The sequence below is a fragment of the Bos indicus x Bos taurus genome, chromosome 3 (assembly GCF_003369695.1).
Source record: "Bos indicus x Bos taurus breed Angus x Brahman F1 hybrid chromosome 3, Bos_hybrid_MaternalHap_v2.0, whole genome shotgun sequence".
NCBI classification, from domain to species: Eukaryota; Metazoa; Chordata; class Mammalia; order Artiodactyla; family Bovidae; genus Bos; species Bos indicus x Bos taurus.
In genome coordinates this window covers 3,052,522-3,077,798 of record NC_040078.1, presented here as the reverse complement: position 1 = coordinate 3,077,798, position 25,277 = coordinate 3,052,522, and the positions used below count along the sequence as shown (strand labels likewise).

The 25,277-nt window shown below is 42.7% G+C and overlaps 1 protein-coding gene and 1 long non-coding RNA gene across 5 annotated transcripts in view; one reads left to right on the top strand and one right to left on the bottom strand.

The window, feature by feature from the left end:
• Positions 1–7,267: 7,267 nt before the first annotated feature.
• Positions 7,268–14,409, bottom strand: LOC113883313. Of its 3 annotated transcripts, none has more exons than XR_003508621.1 (5): positions 14,313–14,399; positions 13,206–13,300; positions 11,835–11,948; positions 8,964–9,166; positions 7,268–7,388 (listed from the first exon to the last, which is right to left on the bottom strand). It is a non-coding gene; the product is annotated as an uncharacterized LOC113883313 (long non-coding RNA). The 3 variants fall into 3 exon arrangements; XR_003508620.1 differs by lacking the exon at positions 7,268–7,388 and adding an exon at positions 12,294–12,464 and having other exon boundaries at positions 7,444–9,166; positions 14,313–14,409; XR_003508619.1 differs by lacking the exon at positions 7,268–7,388 and having other exon boundaries at positions 7,444–9,166.
• Positions 14,410–14,587: 178 nt separating this feature from the next.
• The window catches only part of UCK2 (uridine-cytidine kinase 2), a 78,464-nt gene continuing 67,774 nt past the window's right edge, over positions 14,588–25,277 (top strand). The window contains exon 1 of one of the 2 annotated variants that reach the window (XM_027526931.1): positions 14,588–14,870. In XM_027526931.1, the coding sequence (XP_027382732.1) occupies positions 14,772–14,870 (99 nt within the window). In that variant the 5' untranslated portion in view covers positions 14,588–14,771. Of the gene's footprint in view, positions 14,871–15,105; positions 15,484–25,277 lie in introns of those variants that run through there. The other variant, XM_027526923.1, reaches the window with a different exon arrangement.

Genomic DNA, 25,277 nt, shown 5'->3' with positions numbered 1-25,277 from the left:
AAGTCAAAACTATTACATTTAAGATTAAAAATACTCAACAATAACAACAGTGAAGCTTTATGGTCTTAATACACAAAAGACTATTGTCTGTGTTGGCCAATTATGTTCCTTTGTAACAAATGTATTACACTCATTTGTGGGGCATCCCATGTAGAATACAGCTGAAACATTTCTGTAAACAATGCATAAATTATATTGGGTTTATTTCACCTATGGCGGGCCAGTTTTGCACAGTACTTAGAAACTTAGGAAAATTGCAGGGTTGTTTATCAACTAATAAATAAGCTACTATTAAAGCCATTTGGAAAATATTCTCCTGGGTTGTAAGATGTTATTGATATGGAGGTGTCTGAATGTACTTTTTTAGGGAAAGGAGAATTTCTAATGTTTTTAGTTAAATTACTTTATCTTAAATAAAGGAGAACTGGGGCCTTCCCTGGTAGCTCAGTGGTTAAGAACCTGCCTGCCAATGCAGGAGACATTGGTTTGATCCCTGATCCAGGAAGATCCCATGTGCCACTGAGCAAATAAATATGTAATTAAAAAAAAAAAATTAGAGCTGCAGATGTAATTTGTTTAAATGTTCAAAGTTTCAAATAGTGAAGTCAAAGGTTATTTTAAAAACTTGAGGTTGCTTTGGGATGTGGTTAGATGTCTCTGCTAAATATTCCCTAGTGTTTTCCATAGGATCACATTTTCTTGTCATAGCGTGTTCAAGTACCTGTACCAGTCTTTAGATTGTAAGCTCAATAAGAACAGAAATAATATCTGTCTTACTGGCAAATTACAAGAACTTAACATTTAAAAAAAAAAAGAATGTATAAATGAATGGAGTTGTGATTTTAAAAAAACGTTTTATTAGAGTACAGTTGATTTACAACGTTGGGTGGTTAGTTTCAGGTGTACAGCAGATTGAATCAGTTATTCAGTTCAGTCAGTCATGTCCAACTCTTTGCAACCTTATGGACTGCAGCATGCCAGGCTTCCCTATCCACCACGATCTCCCGGAGTTTGCTCAAACTCATGTACATCGAGTTGGTGATGCCATCCAACCATCTCATCCTCTGTTGTCCCCTTCTCCTCCTGCCTTCAATTTTTCCCAGCATCAGGGTCTTTTCCAGTGAGTCATTCTTCACATCAGGCAGCCAAAGTATTGGAGCTTCAGCTTCAGTATCAGTCCTTCCAGTGAATATTCAGGACTGATTTCCTTTAGGACTGACTGGTTTGATCTCCTTGCAGTCCAAGGGACTTTCAAGAGTCTTCTCCAATACCACAGTTCAAAAGCATCAATTCTTTGGTGCTTAGCTTTCTTTATAGTGCAACTCTCACATCTATACATGACTACTGGAAAAACCATAGCTTTGACTAGATGGACCTTTGTTGGCAAAGTAATGTCTCTGCTTTTGAATATGCTGTCTAGGTTAGTCATACCTTTTCTTCTAAGGAGCAAGTGTCTTTTAATTTCATAGCTGCAGTCACCATCTGCAGTGATTTTGGAGCCCTCCAAAATAAAGACTCTTACTGTTTCCATTGTTTCTCCATTTATTTGCTATGGGATTGGATGCCCTGATCTTAGTTTTTTGAGTATTGAATTTTAAGCTAACTTTTTCACTCTCTTCTTTCACTTTCATAAAGAGGCTCTTTAGTTCTGATGCTGAAGCTGAAGCTCCAATACTTTGGCACAGAACTGACTCATTGGAAAAGACCCTGATGCTGGAAAAGATTGAAGGCAGGAGGAGAAGGGGACAACAGAGGATGAGATGGTTGGATGGCATCACCAACTCGATGGACATGAGTTTGAGCAAGCTCTGGGAGATCGTGATGGACGGGGAAGCCTGGCATGCTGCAGTCTGTGGGATTGCAAAGAGTTGGACACGACTGAGTGACTGAACTGAATGTGTATATGTCAGTCCTGATCTCTCAATTTATCTCTCCACTTCCCTCCTCCCCACCATAACCATAATTTTTTTTAGATTCCACATATAAGCAGTATCAGATGATAGTTGTCTTTATCTGGCTTACTTCACTATGTATGACACTCTCTAGATCCATCCACCACCTCTGCAAATGACCCAATTTCATTCCCCTTTTTATGACTTGAGTAATATTCCATTGTATATCTGTATTACATCTTTTGTATCCACTCCACTGTTGATGGACATTGAGGTTGCTCCCATGTCCAGGCTATTGGAAGTAGTGCTGCAGTGAACACTGGGGTGCATATATCTTTTTGAATTATGGTTTTCTCCAGATACATGCCCAGGAGTGCATTATATGACAGCTTATTTTTGTTTTTTTAAGGAACCTCCATACTGTTCTCCATAGTGGCTGAACCAATTTACATTCCCACAAACAGTGTAAGTCTTTTCCACACACTCTCCAGCATTTATTGTTTGTAGATTTTTTGATGATGGCCATTAGAATTGTGATTTAGAACAAGAAAATAAAAGGTTGGGGTTTTGAAATGCACTATGGATATGGTTCCTTACACACTGATGCAGAGGTATATGTTTCATTAAGATTTGAGTTTTTTTTTTTTTTTTTTTTTTAAGATTTGAGGTTTTAAGGTGAGATATTTACATTTGTAGTATAGCCAACTGCAGTACGTGAAATGCCAAGATACAAATATACTACTAAAAATTCCTATGAGGTGTAACAATGTAGAGAATAATGGTAGATAAGCTCCCTCAGTTGTGTCCGACTCTTTGCGAGCCCATGGACTGTAGCCCACCAGGCTCCTCAGTCCGTGGGATTTTCCAGGCAAGAGTACTGGAGTGGGTTGCCATTTCCTTCTCCAGGGGATATTCCCAACCCAAGGATCAAACCCGGGCCTCCCGCACTGCAGGCAGACGCTTTACCATCTGAGCCACCAGGGAAGCTCAAGCTACATATCATAATTATATAAATTCAGAGCCGGGAGGGAACTAAAGAGCATCTAAAAGTCAATCCTTTCATTTTATATGTGAATAAATGATAACCAATAAAATTTAAATAACTTACAAGGTGACATAGCTCATTACTGGTAATACCAGACTATGTGCCAGGTCTCCTGACTTGTTGGTCTAGATCTCTTTTCTGCCTAAACCAAGGCAAGCAAGCCAGTGGGGTGTCATAGGCAATCCTTTTGTTCTTTGAACATGGTAGTCCAGATTAGCATGGTTCTTTAGCCACAGAGAGCAACACCAATGTGAGGTCATTAGGAAGGGCATTGTAAAACAAACAGAAGAGTTCTCATCCAGAATACTGTACATAGCTCTGTGTCCACACCAGAGGAAAGATACGCTAACGCTGGAGAAGAACCGCAGGAGGACATGAAACTAATCTGACAACTGGAAGAATAGGATATAAATGTTCTGATATTTCAGCCTGAGAGGTTAAAGGAAAATAATTGTGGGGACTGGACCTGAAACTTTGGAAGTTGCAATACAGAAGAAAATGAGACCCTTCCACAGAATAGGCCTGGATGCCATTGTCAGAGGTGGCGATGAGTCAGATGATCCAGAACACTGAGCAGTGTGATAATTCCTGTGGCCTTATTTACAAAACCCTTTCTCTTGTCATTTCAACTCCCACCTGATCCCTGGAAACGTCACCAATGGAGAAGGGACAGTGAGTGCCTAGTTGTCTCCCTTGGCGACAGTGGCGCTCCAGCTGCCAACAGGCTGACACTGACTTGGAGTTCTTCCTCTGTTGACCTTCATTTCATTCCAAATCCTGGATTATTGTGAATGAGAGACACCTTCTCTCCATCGGTCATAACTGTCAACTACTCATGTCTTTTATCCATTTTCTCTTGTCTGCTAAACTAATTTTATGTCTGTGAATACTTTCCTGTGTAAGTATGCCTTGATTTATAATAGCCATAGTGAAAACTGTTTGTTATGAAACTGTCGGAACATTCAAAAATGTGTTTTGTGTATCCAAAAAGAAATAAATTATCCCAGTTTGTTTCCCATCTTTGGTGTGTTCCATGTCTTCCTTAAAGTTAATCAGATGTCATAGTGTTCAGCTTTCCTCTCCTGAGGGTTTTTTCCTTCTTTTATCTTTCCTTTTACATTTAACATTTTTAAATATTTAGTGTTATTTGTTTGGCTGTACTGGGTCTTAGTTGTGGCATGCAGGATCTTCAATTTTCATTTTGGCATGTGGGATCTCGTTCCTCAACCAGGAATAGAACCTGGGCCCCATACGTTGGGAGTGTGGAGTCTTAGCTGCTGGATCACCAGGGAAGTCCCTGTACTTTAGTACTCTTTCATGCATATTTTGTGTGTATATATATATACATCTGGCTGCATCAGGTCTCAGTTGTGGCACGTGGGATCTTGAGTGCATCGTGCAGGATCCTTCGTTGTGGAGCGTGGGCTCCTACAGTTGCGGTGTGCAGGCTTAGTTGCTCTGCAGCATGTGGGATCTTAGTTCCGAGACCAGGGATCAAACCTGGGTTCCCCACATCTCAAGGCAGATTCTTAATCACTGGACCACCAGAGAAGTCCCTTGTACATATTTTTAAAAACTCTGATATTTTCATATTTATTTGAAAGCTTAGAGGTATTGATATGTCTATTTTTCATTAGCAGAAACTGATGAACTCTTCTGCTAGTGGGCAATTATTCTAAAAAAAGCTTTGCAAAAAATATGAATATTAAAAACTGAATAATAACACTAAACTGATAATAACAATTATCTCTAAGGGAGGAATTAAAGAGAACTTCAATATTCTATATAAAAATTTTCTTCATTGATTTTTATACACTAAACATCTATAACCTAAGCTAGAAAACAATTATAATAAATATTAATAACATTAAATATGTGATATCTAATAGCTGAAGTAAATAGATATCTTTCTTAGTGTGAATAGGTCTCTTACAGCCTCTTTCAAGCTAGCAAAATACTGTTCTTTGTAAGAGATAATTTGCTGTATGGACTCTTGGTTACTAGCACTTTGAGCTCCACAAAATATTGGCTCTGCCTTTTAGTAATAGGCATACCAAGAAAAGGATTCTGCACTTTGGTAAAGCACTGGCTTCAACAAACATAAGTGAGTTTCTTTATTGCAGTATTTCTCAGGGTGTTTAATATGCTAATGTGCCCTGTCACTCCCGCCTAGAAGTTAAAGTGGGAACAGAGGATAGTACACAGGTTTTTCCAAACTTACTTGTTTCCAACACCTCTTTTCCTCCCAAAACCACTGTTCCAAGGCACATATTTTGGGAAATACTGCTGCAGGATATTAAAGAAAGAGTTCATTTCATAGAGATAGGTAATGAAGGACACTAACTCTTCTTATTGCAGGATTTATCCATATCTAAATATACACTGCTCTCTGCACATCGTTTTTGAGCCAGATCTAGAACATTGAAGGTATAGATTTTTCCAATATTAAACTAACCTTACATTTTTAAAATAAACCTTGTTTGTGATAGACTATTCTTTTATGTGTTGATATATTTAAAATTGGGCTTCCCAGGTGGTGCTAGTGCCTGCCAGTGCAGGAGACATTAAGAGACACAAGGTTCGATCCCTGGGTCAGGAAGATCCCCTGAAGGAGGGCATGGCGACCCGCTCCAGTATTCTTGCCTGGAGAATCCCATGGATGGAGGAGCCTGGAGGGCTACAGTCCACAGGGTCTTACAGAGTCAGACACAACTGAAGCAACTTAGCATAGCATGCATATTTAAAATTGTGATTTATATTTAGGATTTTTACTTACTATGCTTATAGGAGAGACTATATGCTTATACAAAAACCCTTTAATTTTCCATTCTTGTCCTGTGTTGTCAGGTTTTGGTGTTAAATTTCTTGCTGGTCACATAAAATGAATTGTTAAATGTTCCATCTTTTTTTTTCTCTCTGGTAGTTTGTGAAATCTTGGTGTTAACTCTCCTTTGAATGTTTGGTAGAATTCCCTGAATAAAGTTTCAGAGCCTGGAATTTTATCTTGCTGTGTTTTATTTCACTGGACAGTTTTCAATTTTGCAAGAGAATCTCATATCGGCAAGAGGAGTCAGACCCTATTCAGTGTAGGGACCACAGTCCTACAAACCTCACCAGTAACAAGTAGTGGACTTAGCTGGACTCAGTCAGGGCTTCCCTGGTGGCTCAGAAAGTAAAGCATCTGCCTGCTATGCGGGATACCTGGGTTTGACCCTTGGGTCGGGAAGATCCCCTGGAGAAGGAAATGGCAACCCTCTTCAGTACTCTTGCCTGGAAAATCCCATAGACGGAGGAGCCTGGTAGGCTACAGTCCATGGGGTCGCAAAGAGTCAGACACGACTGAGCGACTTCACTTTCACTTTAGTTGGACACAAGGGAAAATGCTTCAAGCATCCCTGCAGCTTGAAGATAGGGTTCAGGTTCAGAGCAAGTGGTGAAGCAGCCAGAAATTTAACAGGGCAATCCTGGAATTGAAGCAGGGATAGAAGAGCTGAGATAAGCTGCTCACCCTCTTGGCTGACTGGGACACTACACATGTATAGAAGAGATCCAACAGACCTTGGAGAATCCAGCAAAAACTAAAAGATGAGGGAGACTTGAGTACAGGCTGAAGCTTTGAATGCATTCCATAATCCACACATATCAGCAGAGCCTAACTGGCTCAAGGTATTTGAGTACAACCTTTGCCCAAAGCATTGACTGACCACTAAGCAATTAGTCATAGAAGAAATCACTAGGGAGCCAGGCTGAGCAAACACAGCAAACTAACAAGCAAAAATAAAACAGCAGAAGGACTTTCCCAGCGGCACAGTGGTTAAGACTGTGTCTTCCAATGCATGAAGTGTGGGTTCGATCCCTGGTCGGGGAACTAAGATCTCACATGCCACAGGGTTAGGCCAAAAGAAAAAAACTAATTAATTAAAAATAAATATAACAGCAGAGACAGGAGGCTGTACATCAGGGAAATGGAGTCTGCAGTTTAAGCATCTTATTAAACAAAAAATGAAAAATCCAATAACCATCAGAAATATAAAATGGAACTCAGAGTAGCTAAAATATATTATCTAAAATTTCCAGTTTTTTTAAATAAAAAATTACTAGACATGCAAAAAGACCTGGGAAAGTTATACGCATATACAAGAAAAACAAACAAACAAAAAAAACCAAAAAGAAGAAACTAGGAACAGACCCAGCTTTTACTTTTAGCAGAGAAACACTCCAAGGCAGCCATTATAAATTTGTTCAAATAACTTTAGAAATGCTAACAATGAATCAACACAAAGCAAATCTCAATAGGAAAATAGTATTAAGAAGAACCAAATGGAAATCCTAGATTTGAAAAGCATAATAACTCAAATGAAAAATTCATTACATGGTTTCAACAGCAGATCGGAGATGACAGGAGAAATAATTGGTGAAGTTGAAGACAGACTAATAGAAATTGTCCACACCTAAGGACAGAGAAAAAAGAGGATTGAAGCAAATTAAACAGAGTCTTGGAAACCGTGGAGTCAAGTATTCCAGCTTTAATGGGAGTCCCAAAATGGGGAGGGAGAAAGGAGAAGAAAACATATTTTCAAGAAACTGGCCAAAAAACATCCGAAATTTCATGAAAAACCTTAACTTACAAATCCTAAAACTCAATGAAATTTCAACAGGATAAAAGAGAACCACACCTCGACATGAGGCAAATTTCTGAAAACCAAAGGCAAAGAGAAAAATCTTGAAAGCAGCAAGGGAAAATGACTCATCATATTTAGGGGGACAACAATTAATAGCTAACTTCTCACTAGAAATAATGAAGTCCAGAAAGACAGTAGAATGACATATTAAAAGGGCCAGGGACAAAGTACCATGCTCTTAACCAAGAATTCTATATCCAATAAAACCATTCTTTGAAAAGGAAATTGAAATAAAGATATTACCAGATAAGCAAAAACTGAGAGGAGATGTTACTAGCAGACTTATTATACTATACTGTTATATCTACTACAGATTGTCAGGCTATATAAAAAAGCAAGATCCAAGTATATACAGTTCATAAGACATACACGTTAGATTCACAGATACAAATAAGTTAAAAGATGGAAACCGATATACCATGCAATCAGTAATCATAAGAGAGGCGGAGTGGCTTATTAATGTCAGACAGAATTGGCTTTAGGACATAGAATATTCTGAGAGATAAGCAGGGACATTTCATAATGGATCTGACCCCTCATAAATGTATACATACTTAACAAAAGAGTCCTAAAATACATGCAGCAAAAAGTGACGTAACTGAAAGGGAAAATTGATAATTCAACAATTTTAATCAGAGATTTTAAGACTTTGCTCTCCATATATGGTGACCATGAGAAGCACCTCAAAGAACTCAGCCTGCAAGCAACATAACTGACCAAGAGCCCCAGCTAATTAATGTCCCTACTGCCAGCAAGTTGGGATAGTGCATGTCATTTCAGCCGGCTGAATACAGGCTTAGAGCTCAAGACTGAGCTTGTGTTGGTCAGCCAAGGCAGGACCGGTAGAAAGATGTCAGGGTCTTGGTGGTAAACACCTAAGATCCTAAGATATGGGTGGGGACATCTGGATAGGTGCCTTTGAGGATACTGTCTTTGCAAACACCATGCCCCTGGGTCCTCTGTGCTGGCAGAGGTGACCCAGATTCCTTAAAAAGAGCTAACACTTCCATTCTGCTGGCAGTGGGTGCTCTCCTCTGAAGCTGCCCTTACCCCCACCACCTCCCCTGGCCAGCAGGCTGTGTCAGACCTAAGTAAATTACACTCAAAATTCTACTTGTGAGTGTGTGTGTGTGTGCCTGGGGAATCTGTTGCTTTTTTTAGTTTTCTCAGTCTCTGACTAAAAATATTTCTGAAACACTAGGTTCTATCACTCAAACCTTTAGGCCTCTCTGCCACCAGGAACAGCTGTAATTTCATTATGAAGCAGAGTTGAATTAATTTTCTCTCCTAATGATCTGGGGAGAGTTTGCTTTGAGATACCGAAGTAACTTTTCAGCAACATACCATTTGAACACCGAGCAAAAACTAATCTGCTAAATCTGCAATCTCATTTAGCCTCCAACACAAACTGGCACCTCAGCATCACCTCCAGGACAGTCAGACCTGCCATCCGTGGCCACCAGTCTAAATGTAGCTACTCCTCTGAGATTGATGCCATCAGCTGTACCATCTTCTGCTTCTCCTGTTGACAGTTACTAGGGCTGGGACTAGAGAGAGACAAAGAAGACATTTAGAACAAACACATATGGAAGACTCCTTTTTAAGGCCCACCCTACACTAGCTTCCCTGGTGGCTCAAGACAGGAAAGAATCTGCCCACAATGCAGGAGACCCCGGTTTGATCCCTGGGTCAGGAAGATCTCCTGGAGGAAGGCATGGCAACCCACTCCAGTATTCTTGCCTGGAGAATCCCCATGGACAGAGCAGCCTGGTGGGCTGCAGTCCACGGGGCTGCAGAGAGTTGGACATGACTGAGCGACTAAGCACAGCACAGCTACTCTAGCACTTGCTCCATCCGAGAGTCAGGGCCTCCTTACATTTTGACACCCTTGTGTCACCCTAGTCCCAGCACTGTACATCACCAACCATAATGTCCATTATGGTGTAATGGACAAAGCATCAGCCCTAGGGTGAAGGGGGAGGGGTAGAAGTAGACTATTTACAGAGAAAGTGACCTCGGAGCTAATTGAGGAAGGTGAAGGAAGTCACTGCAGAAAAGTGGGATGGGCAAGGTGGTCTGGTGATAGGCAAAGAAGCACAGGGTCAGATACAGGTCTGGGATAAGAACTGGGAACAGAATAAAGGTAAATGGCTTAGAACACAGTGTGAACAAAACAAGGATGCTGCAAGCTTGCTGGGCAAGACAACTGAACTCCTGACTTTATTTTCATAGAATCACACTAACAAATCATGTTATAAGGTAGGGAGAGAAAATAAATCGCTATAGGACTAAAATTTGTATGTTAACTTTTTCAAAGTCTGGGAAGAGTTCTAGGGACATGTGGGATTTCTGAAGTTGGGCCAACTAAAGTTTAAGGGCCCTTGTATGACTATTATCTTTCTGAGGAAGGGGAAGGGCATATGTGCAAAAATCAGTATACTGAATATAAAAAAATTAATGACTTGCATCTGGGCACTGTTTTTTAGGTTACAAAATCCCCTAACATTGTCTTTTTAGTTCTGTCTTTTTTTCCCCTGTGCCTTTGTTATTTCTGTTACCAATTCTGCAAAACTTCTTTCCCCTCCTAGACTGCAGGTTGAGACCTATTTTTTGAAATTGCTCTACTGAGATACAACTTACATACCATATAATTCACCATCTTATATGATTAAAAGGTTCTTATGCAAAAGTTGCACAACCACCAGACAATTTCAGAACATTCCCTTTACTCTAAAAAGAGATCCCAGACCCATTAGCCGCCACTCTCCATTTATCCCCAACTTCTCCAACTGCAGGCAAGCACTACATGTAGAGTTACTTATTTTGGACATTATCTTTTTCATTTTAGTTTAAAGTGTCCACAGGGATTAGAAGTCCTTACCTTTGGAACGCCTAATCTCTAATGGTGTGACTCTTGGAATAGTTAGAGACTTGTGACAGAAATAGGAGGGAAAGAGAAATGATACTTAACAACCATTATATGTATACTGATAATATTTTTATTATTTTTTACAACCATCCTATGAGCCAGGTACCATTTAACAGTTAAAGAAACTGAGGTGTGTAGAAGGTAACTTGCTAAAGGTTATAAAATGAGTAAGTAACAAAGCAAGGATGTAAACTGCGCTTTTCTAACTAGAGCTCACACTGTCTTCTTTCCACTAAATCAGGAGTGCTCAGACTTTGGTAAGCACTTGAATTATGTGTACAGTTTAAGAAAGACAAATTGCCTGGCCCACGAAGTTTCAGGTTTACTACTTCTGGGGTGGGGACCATGGATTTGCCTTCAGAGGCTGCTGATGCTGCTCTAAGACTGCTATGTCCTGCAGCCTAATAGTATCTATCTGAGAATGTGACTGATTAAGATCACAGATGATAGGATGGTTGGATGGTATCACTGACTTGGTGGCCATGAGTTTGAGCAAGCTCTGGGATTTGGTGATGGACAGGGAAGCCTAGCGTGCTGCGGTCCATGGGGTCGCAAAGAGCTGGACACAACTGAGCGACTGAACTGAACTAAAGATTACAAAGCCAGATATTGGGGAGCTTTCATATCATCTGGTCATCTTAGAACAGTACTTATGACCTGTCAAAGTAATTGCTGATTAATAAAAGACAGGAGGTAAATAGAAAGGCATAATAGGGAACTAACATGCTGCAGAAGACATACTGAAGTGTGAGAACATTTTTTTCTGGTTGGGAAATGTGATAAGCAATTAGAGAACTAGCTATGGTGTGTGAAGCACCTGGTGGTAGCATTTGTCAATTGGAGGGAAAATGTAAGGTTGCTTGTCTAGCTCAGAACTGTAGCTAAGGATATAAGGGAGGCAGAGGACTGTCAGTAGCAAGTTCTTTTCTTCTTCTTTAGCTACAGCTGTAGTTGCACATTCATGCTGATTTCATTCCCAAATGTTAACTAGGCCAGAACTTGATCAGACTGAATCTCTGTACATATAAGAAAATTCTCACAGATACCAAGAAAATGTATTCCCGTGCATCTGTTCTAGCTCTGGATTTTATTGAAAACATTTGATTTTTTTTTTTTCTTCTTAGCGGGAGGGGAAGGAGGGCATCTGGAAATCACTTAATCCAGAATCTGCAGTGTAATTGCTGCAGGAGGCTCAAACGTGATTTGAACATCCTAAGCTGTGGGATTTGGTGACCAGGCTCCCGAGAGAGGATGACACAGCACACGGAATAGCACAGACAGCCTACCTTGCTTTATAGAAAGCAAAGATGCAGAAGTCCTTGTTGAGGTCACCAGTGCTGAGAATATTTTTAATAATTTAAATGGACAGGGGAACTTCCTTCTGTGTAGGTGAGCCTGCCCTAGGGACAAACAGAAAAAAAGAAAATAGCAAAGTGAAAACAGGGAGTGCAGAGAGCAGCTGGATTAGGCCTTTATAGATAGCTTTTGTTTTTTTCAGAGCACTTTTATGTATATTAACTCATGTCAAATATTATTATTATTATTAAACAGGGTACAGATAAGTGTAATGAGTTAGCTCAGTTAAGGAGTTAGTTCCACTAGTTAACAGATGCACATACTAGGATTAGAGGTAGACAGTTACTTGGAATGACAGGAAAACAGAACATTCAGAAATAATAGTAACCACATAAATGCAATCTAGGGAAAACCACATTTTCTTCCAAAATGGCGGAAGTGATATTTACTTGTTGGTATTTGGGCTTCCCTGGTAGCTCAGCTGGTAAAAAATCCGTCAGCAATGTGGGAGACCTGGGTTCGATCCCTGGGTTGGGAAGATCCCCTGGAGGAGGGCATGGCAATCCACTCCAGTATTCTTGCCTGGAGAATCCCCATGGACAGAGGAGCCTGACAGGCTCCTGGGGTCCATGGGGTCACAAAGAGTCAGACACAACCGAGCGACTAAGCACAGCACAGCACATTTTCCTACCTCTTTCATATTTGTTCATTCATTCATCCAGTACTCAACAAACATGTATTGTGTGAGTGCCTCCTACCCGCAGTTATTCTGTTCTGTGGGCCTTAAGAATGTAGAAATGAAGTATGGTGTCTCTTTACTCCCTAAGGCTATGTGTCAGAAACTGTTTTAGGTGCTAGGATAGAAAATAAAGACAGACAAACAAAGCAAGAAATGTGTAAACCAGTTTGTAGTAAGTCACTTAAGAAAGGGAAACAAAAGGTACAATGTATAGATGTGATAAAGCAAGTATAATACAATGTTAACAGGAGAATCTAGGTGGTGGCTATATCAGTCTTTACTGTAAAATCTTTCAACTTTAAGTTTGAAAATTTTTATGATTAAAATGTTGTAGAAAAAAGTTATTGGAATGATAAAGAAGATGGGAATTTGGGAAAAGTTCATGGAGAATGTGGCATTGTTTTATTATTCTTCTTTCTCTCAATTACCTAATATCCCCTTAGCTATGAGTCCATCAAGTTCCAAATTTCAGTTGGCCTTTCTTGCCTCTGAAAAGCTCTGCCATAATCCTAAAAGATCGTTATCTTTTCACTAAGGGAAGAACTTGTAGGAGAAGAAGCAGATTTACAAATCAGCCAAAACCCACCCACCCCTCAGCAATCTGATAAGGCTTCTCACTAACCTCTCTCAAATGCCTGCCTCTGGGTTCCAGGAAGCTGCTCTCCCCAGGTTAGTTTCTTGTCTGAGCTTCTGTGGAGTTTGGTTGGGGATGGTAACCTGAAATATTTTAAAAGTGAAAAGAGTATGTTTTTTTCTAATACTCTTAATTTTCTTTAGTAATTTTTTCAAAGTAATTCTGAATTTAAGATAATTTACTAAGTTTTGAAAGAGAATGCAATAGACTTGAGTTCTTCTTTAGATGGTAGGGCCTGGAGCTCACTGATGCCAGTCCTGGGTTCAAGGGAGCAGAGGTTGGAACTGGCTAGTCTAGTCCTCTCTCTCTTTCCTGTGCTTCAGCAAAGGCTCCTTCTCCAGTTTCAGCCCTTTTGGGGCCTTTTCTCACAGCACCTTTATAGAAAGGCTTGCACCTGTGTCAGGCCCTCTGTTAAACACTTTAAATATAAAAGTTCATTTTAATACAATAATCCTAGCATGTAATTGCCATTATTCCCATTTAACAGATGAGAACATTGAGCAAGGGAGATTGAGTGACTTGCTCAGGGAACTGCAGCTAATACAGAAATCTGGTTCCAGAGGTGGCCCCACTCTTGGTCACCAGCAGCTACTGTCTTTTGTAACCAAGTACCTAATTGCCCACCTAAACCGGTTCACTTAAAGGTACTAATAAATCGACATGCATTGTTTTAACGCTTCCACAGCCCTAACTCCACAGGAACCTCCGTGTTTGGGATTTCAAACTATGGTTAGAAAGGGCATTGATGTCGGGAGGGAGGGCGTTCCTCAGAGCCCCCTCAAATTATCTTTCTTTCGGAAGAAGGGCTACAGAAAGTCGCCTGTTAAGTTAGAGGATGGTGTTTGGAGATTCCCAAAAGAGGAAATATTTAAAGCCAGAGGCTGAAATATTATTTTGGCAAACGGGAGGGGGAAAGAATTTAATTTTCGGAACACAAGTTTTTAGTCTGGACAATGGATAAATGACATTAACCCTTTGTTTCATCTTACTCTTTCAAGCTTGTTCTGATTTTGCTTCTCAAACCTGAGGCATCCTCTCTATTATTTGATCTGCCCTTTTAGCTTTTTATCCCTTTTGAAATAGGTGGGGGCATACCCAATTAAAACACGCAGAAGGCTCCTTTCTTCTCCTTTGGTCCTCGGCAGGCCGTCTTCGCTGATAGGGTTAACCGGGTGGGTAGGAAGGAGGGTCGGGCTCACACCTTTCCTAGAGACCTCGGGCGGTGGCGGCGGGGCCCGGGAGGGGCGGAGGCGGGGGCCAGACGCCTCGCCGCCGCCGCCTCGGCGAATAGCAGTGCGCTGCCCGCCCGGATTGGAGCAGCAGCATCACGCTGACCTCTGCCTGGGATGTAAACCGGGACGGCCGCAGCGGGCAGAGGAAGGCTCTGCGCTCCTTAGGGAAAGGCAGCACCGGGCTCCGAGCTGGGAGCGGCGGCAGCCTTGGCCTGGGCAGCGCCCAGTGGCGGCTGCGGGAAGCAGAGGGAGCCCGGAGCGGGCGCGGGCGGGGAGCGTGCGTCGGTTCGCACAGGCAGCGGGAGGAGGGGCCGCGCGAGCCATGGCCGGGGACAGCGAGCAGACCCTGCAGAACCACCAGCAGCCCAACGGCGGCGAGCCCTTCCTGATCGGCGTCAGCGGGGGCACGGCCAGCGGCAAGGTACAGCGGGGCCCCGGGGCCGCGCTCTCTCCCCCTCCTTTCAGGTCCCCTCCCGGGTCCCGGCCCCTCGGCGGCGCATGTGGCCGGCGGCCGCGGGCCGTGTCAGTTGCTGCAGCCACCGCGTGGCCCGCGCGCCTCCGCTCCTGGCAGCGCTCCAGTGCCGAGACCTCCCTGCGCGGACTACGGGCGCCGCTGCGGGGGACGGGCGGGTGGGGACTCGGGCCACCCGAGGTTCCAGAGGTACCCCGGCTACCGATCGCAGGGCTGGCACGCTCCCCGGGCGGCAGTGACTCGTGGCCGGGGTCCTGTGGGGGAGGGGCAGAGAAAAAGGATGCTTATTGTTTTGCAAGTCCGACGTGGGGGAGAGGGCTTTAAGCAGGGTCCTCTACGAACCCCCGGTACACCCGTCTTCCCCTGTCCTGGCGTTGATGCGCTCGCCCAGCGGCGCAGCCCCGGTGCCAAGGGCGGAGCGAGCCGCGTAGCCCTATCCGGACGGCTGCGAGAAAGCACGAGGCAGCGTCCAGGGGAAGAAGAGGAGCCCCGCTTGGACTGGATGCCGGGGCCGGGGATTGCAGGGGTTTCCGGGAAAAATCCTGAGAGCCAAATAAGCAAGGTGACATCAGTGTAATGATCATACCAAGGGCTTTTCTCTTTCTCTCCCTCTCTGGTTTTAAGAGGAAACGCGGTCATCTTCAATGAGAAAGTTGTACTGGCCCCGGGCTCTTAGATGTCTGGGGCCGTAGGCGTCTTGGATCCGCGGAAAGTGGTCATCCTCTGGGTGTCTGACCCTTCTAGCAGCCTGCTTTATTGTTTTATCAGCAAAGCTAGGGATATGCTTTTCGTAGCTTTACCCCCGGCTTTTTCTGCAGGTGGAGAAGGGTGGAGTCCTCACAGATGTTTCTTTCTTTGCTCCCCTTCCTTTAAGGTGGCTACTTGTTTCCCCTACTGTTTAACAATCTCCAAGTTGATTCGGCGCACGGACTCAAGGGGAGCCTGCGAGACATGGGTGCTGCGCGCTGGGTCTGGCTAGGCGAGATGATGCCTCCTAGGGTTGGGGAGAGCGGAGCAGGAAGGCTGGTTGGCGCCATGAGAGGAGAGCCACGAGGTTTTCGCTCCGGATCTGACTCTGCCGGAGCCCCTCCTCCATTTTGGTTTTACACGTTTCCCTCCAGGTCTGAACTAGTTCGGCGCGTGTGGCCCAGACGCGGCAGCTGGCGCTGTGGAACTTCTTTATTGATTAGTTAATCTCACCCATAGCTCCCAGGGTTAGGAAATCTGCCTGCTTTAGGGCCCAGAAGTTTGTTGAATTTGCCCCTGGTTGAATGCCTTTTTTAATTTTGAAATTTGTTCCATGTTACGCCAAAGCCAAACCAGGATGCCAGTTCTTTTAGGAAGTTTACCTGTTACATTAGAACCAGCACTCCATCCCCCACCCCCCCGAGCATATTCGTGTTGCGCGGCTTCTTTTTTGTGGTTGATGGCTGTATTCCCAGCGCTTTTAGCACAATACCTGGCGTGTGTATGTGTGTATGTGTGTGTTAGTCGCTCAGTCGTGTCCGACTCTTTGCGACTCCATGGATTGGAGCCCGCCAGGCTCCTCTGTCCATGGAACTCTCCAGGCAAGAATACTGGAGTGGGTTGGCATTCCCTTCTCCAGGGATTTTCCCAACCCAGGGATCGAACCTGGGTGTCCTGCATTGAAAGCAGATTCTTTACCGTCTGAGCCACCAGGGAAGCCGACGTGGGGTGTCAGTTAAGTTCAGTACAGTCGCTCAGTCGTGTCCGACTCTTTGCGACCCCATGAATCGCAGCACGCCAGGCCTCCCTGTCCATCACCAACTGCCAGAGTTCATTCAGACTCAAGTTCATCGAGTCTGTGATGCCATCCAGCCATCTCATCCTCTGTCGTCCCCTTCTCCTCCTGCTCCCAATCCCTCCCAGCATCAGTCTTTTCCAATGAGTCAACTCTTGGCATGAGGTGGCGAAAGTACTGGAGTATAGTTGGGAGACGTGGGGTATATAGCTGGACTCAAATATTGACCTGAGATCCAGCCCTCCTAGGGATAGGGAGACAAACTGACATATGAGTATAGCATTTAGAAACAAAATGACCTTAGTAATCAACTAAATAATTTAGTTACTACAGAGGTAGAAATTGAAATCTGAAAGGTGAAATAACTTCCTTCTTATTTTTGTGTCCTGAATGATCACCTGTTCTCAGTTGATATCAGTATACAGTAAGTGTTATTTTGGTAAGGTGTCAGGTACAAACTAGTAAAGAGCTCTTAAGGGAGCTCTCTTTTGTCCCTGTTTCTAATCAAGGAAGAAGATACTCCCCAAAAAGGGTCTGTTTTCACACAGTTTTAAATCTTCGGCTGTGTCAAGTGGCATGTGGGATTTTAGTTCTCTCAGTAGAGATCAAGCATGCAGTCCCTGCATTGGCAGTATGTGGAGTCTTAACCACTGGACTGCCAGGAAATCCCTCATGCAATTTTTAAAGCATGTTGTACCTTTTGGGCAATCACAAATAGTTTGTCATTGTTTAGAGTTATTTTATAATTTTTTTATTACTAAAAAAGTCCCAAGGAGCATTGGATTTTAAAAATTTTGTGTTGTAGTCAGTTTGTGGCAATTATTGTCATGATTCTATGTTCCAGTCCTTAGCATCTCTCTTCCAAGGAGTTTGAGTTTTTGTTTTTGCTGGGGGGTGGGGGGGTTTGTTTTTGTTTAAAGGATGGTCCCCATCAACAGATTGGACCTCGTTTGGGGGTCTCAAGCCTGAACATTTTAGTACAGGGGGCTCTGGAAGCAAGGTTGATACTCTACTTCCTGGGTATTTGCTCTGGGCTTGTTAAAGGAATTTGGGAGAAGGCAAAGGGTCCAACCTAGATAGCATATTGAAAAGCAGAGACATTACTTTGCCAATAAAGGTCGTCTAGTCAAGGGTATGGTTTTTCCGGTGGTCATGTGTGGATGCGAGAGTTGGACTGTGAAGAAAGCTGATCGCCGAAGAATCGATGCTTTTGAACTATGGTGTTGGAGAAGACTCTTGAGAGTCCCTTGGATTGCAAGGAGATCCAACCAGTCCATCCTAAAGGAGATCAGTCCTGGGTGTTCATTGGAAGGACTGATGCTGAAGCTGAAACTCCAGTACTTTGGCCACCTGATGCAAAGAGCTGACTCATTGGAAAAGACCCTGATGCTGGGAGGGATTGGGGGCAGGAGGAGAAGGGGACGACAGAGAATGAGATGGCTGGATGGCATTACCAACTCAATGGACGTGAGTTTGAGTGAACTCTGGAAGATGGTGATGGACAGGGAGGCCTGTGGTAATGTGATTCATGGGGTTGCAAAGAGTCGGACATGACTGAGTGACTGAACTGAACTGAAAGGGTCCAAGGGCATCAACAGAAAATGACAGTTTTAGAGCTAGAAGAAACCTCAGAGGTCCTGGAGTCCAGCACTTCATCTCATCACTGATGGATGAGGGAAGTAATGAATTCAGATCATATATTTAGTGGTGGAGCCAGAACTAGATAGGTACTGCTCTGTCCTAGCCATTGTTCTTGTTTAAGAAGACTTGACTAAGGCATGCCTGCAGAACACAAGTTTACACCTTCAACCTGGAAAGGGGCTACTTGGAAACAGCTATAGAATGGTTTCAGAGGTGCTTGACCCAAAAGGAAATGGAAATGCACATTGGCTGCATAGTGTAGATCTTCACTGCTCTCTCTCCTGCTTTATGCTGCTGCTGCTGCTGCTAAGTCGAGTCAGTCGTGTCCGACTCTGTGCAACCCCATAGACGGCAGCCCACCAGGCTCCCCCATCCCTGGGATTCTCCAGGCAAGATCACTGGAGTGGGTTGCCATTTCCTTCTCCAATGCATAAAAGTGAAAAGTGAAAGTGAAGTCGCTCAGTCGTGTCCGACTCTTCGAGACCCCATGGACTGTAGCCTTTCAGGCTCCTCCGTCCATGGGATTTTCCAGGCAAGAGTACTGGAGTGGGGTGCCATTGCCTTCTCCGCCCCTGCTTGATAAGAGAAAACAACTCCCTGTTTAGCTTCTCTGGAGACCTCTAATTTGTCTAAGTGTTGTGGCTGCCCTGAGTTGCAAGTATTTTATCTTAGCCTAAATTATTTTGGTTGTGGAAGGCAAAAATAGTGATTGCTGCTCCATATTATCACATTTTAAAAGTTTGTTTTACAAATGAAGATGAGTTAGAACACTAGAGTAAGCTTTACTGGGCTGACATGACAAATCACTGCTAAAAACTCATCTAAAATTGTGGTGGGTTGAGAAAATAATCTAAATGTTTGTTAAAGACCAGATTCTTACATTTCCTCTTAAAGGACAGGTCTAGAGAGCAATAAGTAACCGTGGTTGGCGGGGAAAATGATAGTTTAAATTTCTTTACCTGCATATATACCCTTGACTTTAGCTGCCATTCCCTGTTCTCTTCATTTTTGCTGTTTACTGCCCTGTGGCTTCTTCCTCGGCCGTTTAAATAGTTTCTTTTTCTGCACTATCCTCAGAGAGGTCTTCTTTAGCTTAGCTCTGACTGCGTCACTCTTCTGGGAAACCTTGGATGCGTCTCCATCACCCAGACTACAAGTCCGGTATTTCAGCACATTGCACAGTTCCCTGCCCCCAAGATGTGGCCCCAGACTTTATTTTTCTACTCTTGTCCTGCTTCCCCACACCCAAATATACACCACACATCTGTGGAACTGCTTTCAGTTATACTTTTTAAAAAAATTCATTATTTATCAGAGGATAATTGCTTTACAGAACTTTGCTGTTTTCTGTCAAAGCTCAACATGAATCAGCCATAGGTATACATATATCCTCACCCTTTTGAACCTCCCTTGCTTTCAGTTCTACTTTTGCTCCTGGTCTTTTCCCTGGAATGGCCTATAATCCTTTTAAGGCTTCATTTAGGTTAACACTTTCCCCAGGGAACCTTGTTATCCATATCCTTAATCAGAATTATTTTTTATCTCTAATGCTTCTGTAGTTTCACCACATTTTGCCATTGTTGTTTAGTTGCTAAGTTGTGCATGACTCTCTGAGACCCTGTGGACTATAGGCTCCTCTGTCCCTGGAATTCTCCAGGCAAGAATACTGGAGTGGGTTGCCATTCCCTTTTCCAGGGAATCTTCCTGACCCGGGGATCGAACTCTTGTCTTTTAGGCCTACTGCATTGGCAGGCGGCTTCTTTACCACTAGCACCAGTTGGGAAGCCCAAGAATACTGGAGAGGGTTGCCATTTCTTTCTCCACAAGATCTTCCAAAGCCAGGGATCTAACCCATATCTCCTGCATTAGCAGGCAGATTGTTTACCATTGAGCCACCAGGGAAGCCCCCAATTGCTGGAGTTATTTGTTGACTGCTTCCCTCACTATAATAAAAGTTCTGTAAGAGCAACTCATTTATTTTTGCTTTAATGCCTGTTGCAGTGTTTTATACAGCATTGTCATTCAGCATTTGTTGGACTGAGGCAAACCATAATTTATAATTAGCCTTTTATTCTTTTCATTCATGACTATTTGAAATAGGCTTTTGAGGCCACAGTTGAAACCATATTTAATTGTCCTATTTGTGTTGCAATGACTAGACAATATAAAGCCCACCTGAACTTGAGTTAGGACTCATTGGTATTGCTTATTGAGAGTCTAGTATTTGTTTAATGTGTGCTAAATGGATATTTGCTGAATGTCATTGTGTAGAATACTGTATCAAGTGCTTGGACTTGAGAGGAACTCAGGAAATAAGAAAATATGAGAGAAAGTCTCTGTCAGGATAGTTTAAAACTGCTTAAACAGCTTTTACCAGCCAGACAATTTAGCATTAAAGCATTTGATTGTCTCTTCCCTTTGAAGTGGGGCAGGTATCTTCCCCATTGATGGGTAACAATGGGAGAGGTCATGTAGCTAGTCAGTGACAGAAGCCAGATAGGAATCCAGGTTTTTCCTTTACTAAACCTATTCCTGTTTTGGACTTTCTTTGCCAGCAGAGACTAGCCCTCAGTGGTATTTTAAGGCAGGTCAGTTGGACAGTGTATGAATAATACAGCCCAAGAGAGGACATTGCAGTCCCTTCAGAGGTGGGAGCTGTCAGCTTGGCTTGACCATGAGTCAGCATCTGCTTTTGGAGCGCCCTGGAATGCTCCCTGGACCTGGGTTCTTAGAACTTCAGCAGCCATCCCCATCCAACCAGATCATTTATTCCATACCGTCCCTCCATCAGGTGCTTCTAGAATCATGGGATTGAAGTCCTGCTGTGAGAAATAGAGCTGACATTGTCTGCTTTGTACTACCCCAAGCTGCTGCCGGAGAGGTCTGGCATGATCTGGCCCTGCTGCTCTCCTGCCACTGTTCTCTTTGTTCTTGATTCTGGCCAGACTCCTGGCTTGGTCCATCGGGCTCCCTACCACCTTGACACCCGGGGCTCTTCACATTTGCTGTTTGCTCTGACTGAAATTCTCCTCTTGTTCATTGCACTAGTGCGTCTAGCACATGCCTATTAGAATGAAGCCCAGACAACAGGGCATGCTGCTTGCTGTTGTTTCCTTTACTTCCTGTTGGAAAGTCTCTGAAGTGTGTTCCTGATGCATGCTGTCTGGTCACCTAGCTCCAGCTCACCATACCTATAGCATTTGCTTAGGTCTTCTGCCTGATACTATTTAAAAAAAAAATTTTAAGTACCCACCAATAGTGTAGGAGGGTTTCCCTTTCCCCATGCCCTCCCCAGCACTTGTAATTTGTAGACTTTTTTATGGGGGCCATTTTGATTTACATTTCTCTGATAATTAGCAATGTTGAACATGTTTTCACGTACCTGTTGGCTGTTTCTGTATCTTTGGAGAAATGTCTGTTTAGGTTTTCTGCCCATTTTTTTTTTTTTTTTTGTCTCAAACATTTTTGTAATACTTTATCTTTTTCTTCCTCCCATTTTTTGATTGTGTCTTTTCATTGATACTATTTCTTTGTTGAGTCTTATTCTCATGAGATGTTGTGATGGAGACAGGTTGTAGAGATGGTGCTGTTGGATTTGCTTAAGATCCCTAAGATTTTTTAGACGTGTGTCTCAATTTTTTAAAGTTCGAGGGTATAATCTGTGTGTGTGTATGTATATATGTATGTGCTTTCTTGTCCAGCAAACTTTTTATCAATAAGCTGATTTATCATTAAAGCATTTGATTATGTTATGAAGTACATCTACCTGTATATGTAAATCATGTCAGTATAATTAATAGAATTCAAAACAAAAATAGGGATTATGGAATGATAAGAAAGATGAGATATACACTTAAAAATGTGGCTTCTTTAACAGTATAAAGCCTTTTGGTTCTTACTGAATGTTTGATTTTTAAAAACCTTACTTAAATGTGATGATTCATGATTTTGGTGATATTACTCTTAGTGATTATATAAGGCTGAAGGTTTGGTTCTGTTAATAAGTCTCTCAAATCTTGATTTAATGACTGTATTTGAAAAAGTTATTGCCCAAAATGATCCAGGTACAAGAAACTCATCATTTGTAGTATTTATCTAATCATGAGAGTCCCATCCGCCAATTATAGCTAGGAAATTTTCATCTTCTTTGTTGTCCATCAGCTGTTTTTGCAAACCAAGGTGCTCCATTTATTTATTTTTTTTCAACTAGTGGATTCAAAACCCACTGAAAACCCTCATTTGGAAGTATTTAAAGGTTTTACAAGTTTCTATTTATGAGTTTTATAGTTGCACAAAGTATTATTTTTAATATTTAATTTGCTAATTTGATTTTAATACATGTATTCATTTTCTTTCGACAGCAAATCAAAAACTTCTTTTGAAAGTGAAATATTTCCAAATACCCTGAAAAGTTTACATGAAGATAATAAAGAAAAGACAGACTTTCTTTTTTTTTTAATATTTATTTTTATTTATTTATTTGGCTGCACAGGGTCTTAGTTGTGGCATGTGGGATCTAGTTCCCCAACCAGGAATCAAACCTAGGGCCCCAGCATTGAGAGATCAGAGTCTTAGCCACTGCACCACCAGGGGAGTCCCAAAAGACAGACTTTCTAAAAGACAAAGTAAGAGGTATAAAAATCGTCAGGTGTTAACAGAACAGACTCATCAGCATTCAGTAAAGTCTAACAGGAGAGTTGACTCAGAAGGCAAAGCATTTACAGTCACAGAAGTACCATCAGCGCACTATTTAACTGGAGAACTACGAAGAATCGTATAAAACTGGACTTTCAGGCCTCGTGTAAGCAGAACTCTGATTAGGTATGATTTTTCTATTTTTTCTTTCGTCCATGCTGTGTGGCCTGTGGGATCTTAGCTCCCCTGCCAGGGAGTGAACACAGGCCCCCTACAGTGGAAGCACAGAGTCCTCACAGGGACGTCCTGGGGACATTGGTTCTAAAACCATGTATGCTTTGAGAGTTTTGAATAATGATGGGAGAGGATGATAATACTAAAAAAGATCAATTTGCATTGGCACCTGGCTATTAAAAATGATCTTTTCAGAGCATAGGGTTCCTTTTAAAAGAAAAAAAGAAAAATTTTAAAAAATTTATTTATTTGGCTGCCTTGGGTCTTAGTTGCAGCATGCAAGATCTTCCTTGCAGTGCATGGGGGTGCACGAACTGAGGTGTTCAGAGAGAGAGAGTGAAGTCGCTCAGTCGTGTCGGACTCTTTGTAACCCTATGGACTGTAGCCCACCAGGCTACTCTGTCCATGGGATTTTCCAGGCAGGAATGCTGGAGTGGGTTGCCATTTCCTTCTCCAGGAGATCTTTCTGGCCCAGGGATCGAAGTTGGGTCTCCCACACTGCAGGCAGACTCTACCATCTGAGCCACTAGGAGTTGTTCAGAGGCGAATGGAATCTTAGTTTCCTGACTAGAGATCAAGCCTGGATTCTTAGTCACTGCACCACCAGGGAAGTGGTTCTTTTATTAATAAAAGAACCATGCTGCTACTGCTAAGTCGCTTCGGTCGTGTCCGACTCTGGCAGCCCACCAGGCTCCCCCGTCCCTGGGATTCTCCAGGCAAGAACACTGGAGTGGGTTGCCATTTCCTTATTAATAAAAAGCAGCTATTTTCACATGGATACCCTGTGTGAAACTGCAGGAAAAGTGTCAAGAGTATCTCTGAACCACTCATACTTCTGTAGTAACCTTGAGTGCCCTACATAGTAACCTCGAGTGCCCTAGGATGTCCAGCAGTGCGTTTTAGTCCCATCCTGTGTGGTCCCACATTCATTTTGGTTGAGCACTCATTTTCACAATAATGGTGACAGAAGATTCTACCACTTGGCCTTTTGTATGACTTGTGGCACCTTTTTGTAGAGCTTCAGTAAGGTATGACTTTTTGTCTAGTACACACATGGAAGCATAAGAATATTTGTATGCGTCCTTGAAGTTGAGCTGTGCATCTTTATTTGTTTAATCACTTTAATCACTGTAAGTATGCTGTCTGGTCTGATATCTCCGCTCCCTTCCCCTCCTCTTCACTCCCCTCAGCTGAAGAGCTGTTGCATCATATCTCAGCAAACATCCTCTTGTTTGCCTGCCTGTCTTGAAGGAAGTCCAGAGTTCTGCAGGTGTCTCTAGAGTCATCTCTTCAGGGTAAGCCCTGTCTCTGCTCTGTGCACGTTGGCACAGGGAGCTTGTAGGGTACTAGGATGCTAAGAGTGTTGACCCCTGGTTTTGGACTATGGCCTTTAAATGTTTGCATACATTTCTGCTAATTTTGGAGAATTCTTTATCCCCATCACATGGTTTTTCATCACATGAGTAGCAAATCATGTAATTTCTGATATATTGTAAATGTTGATGTTTTAAAATAACAATTATCTCATTCTTTTCAAATGAATCTGCTACTGCTGCTAAGTCACTTCTTGTCCAACTCTGTGTGACCCCATAGACGTCAGCCCACTAGGCTGTCCTGCCCCTGGGATTCTCCAGGCAAGAACACTGGAGTGGGTTGCCATTTCCTTCTCCAATGAATGAAAGTGAAAAGTGAAAGTGAAGTCACTCAGTCATGTCTGACTCTTAGGGACCCCATGGACTGCAGCCTACCAGGCTCCTCCATCCATGGGATTTTCCAGGCAAGAGTACTGGAGTGGGGTGCCATTTCCTTCTCCAAAATGAATCTAGTGGGCTCTAAATACTGTTATACGTTGACCTATTGTCATCCATTTAAAAAATACATGACTAAGCTTTTCATTGAATCACAAATGTTAATTTTTCATTTTTTTCTCCTTGAAATGATATTTCAGTTCCACTTCCTCCACAAAATGTTAATTTATTTTTATACTTGAAAATCTTTTATTGATCATTCTGTCATCCTTCTGCAACAAAAATATGGAGTGATGGGAATGATTTTTTATTTTCTATCCTCATAAGTCTCTTCAG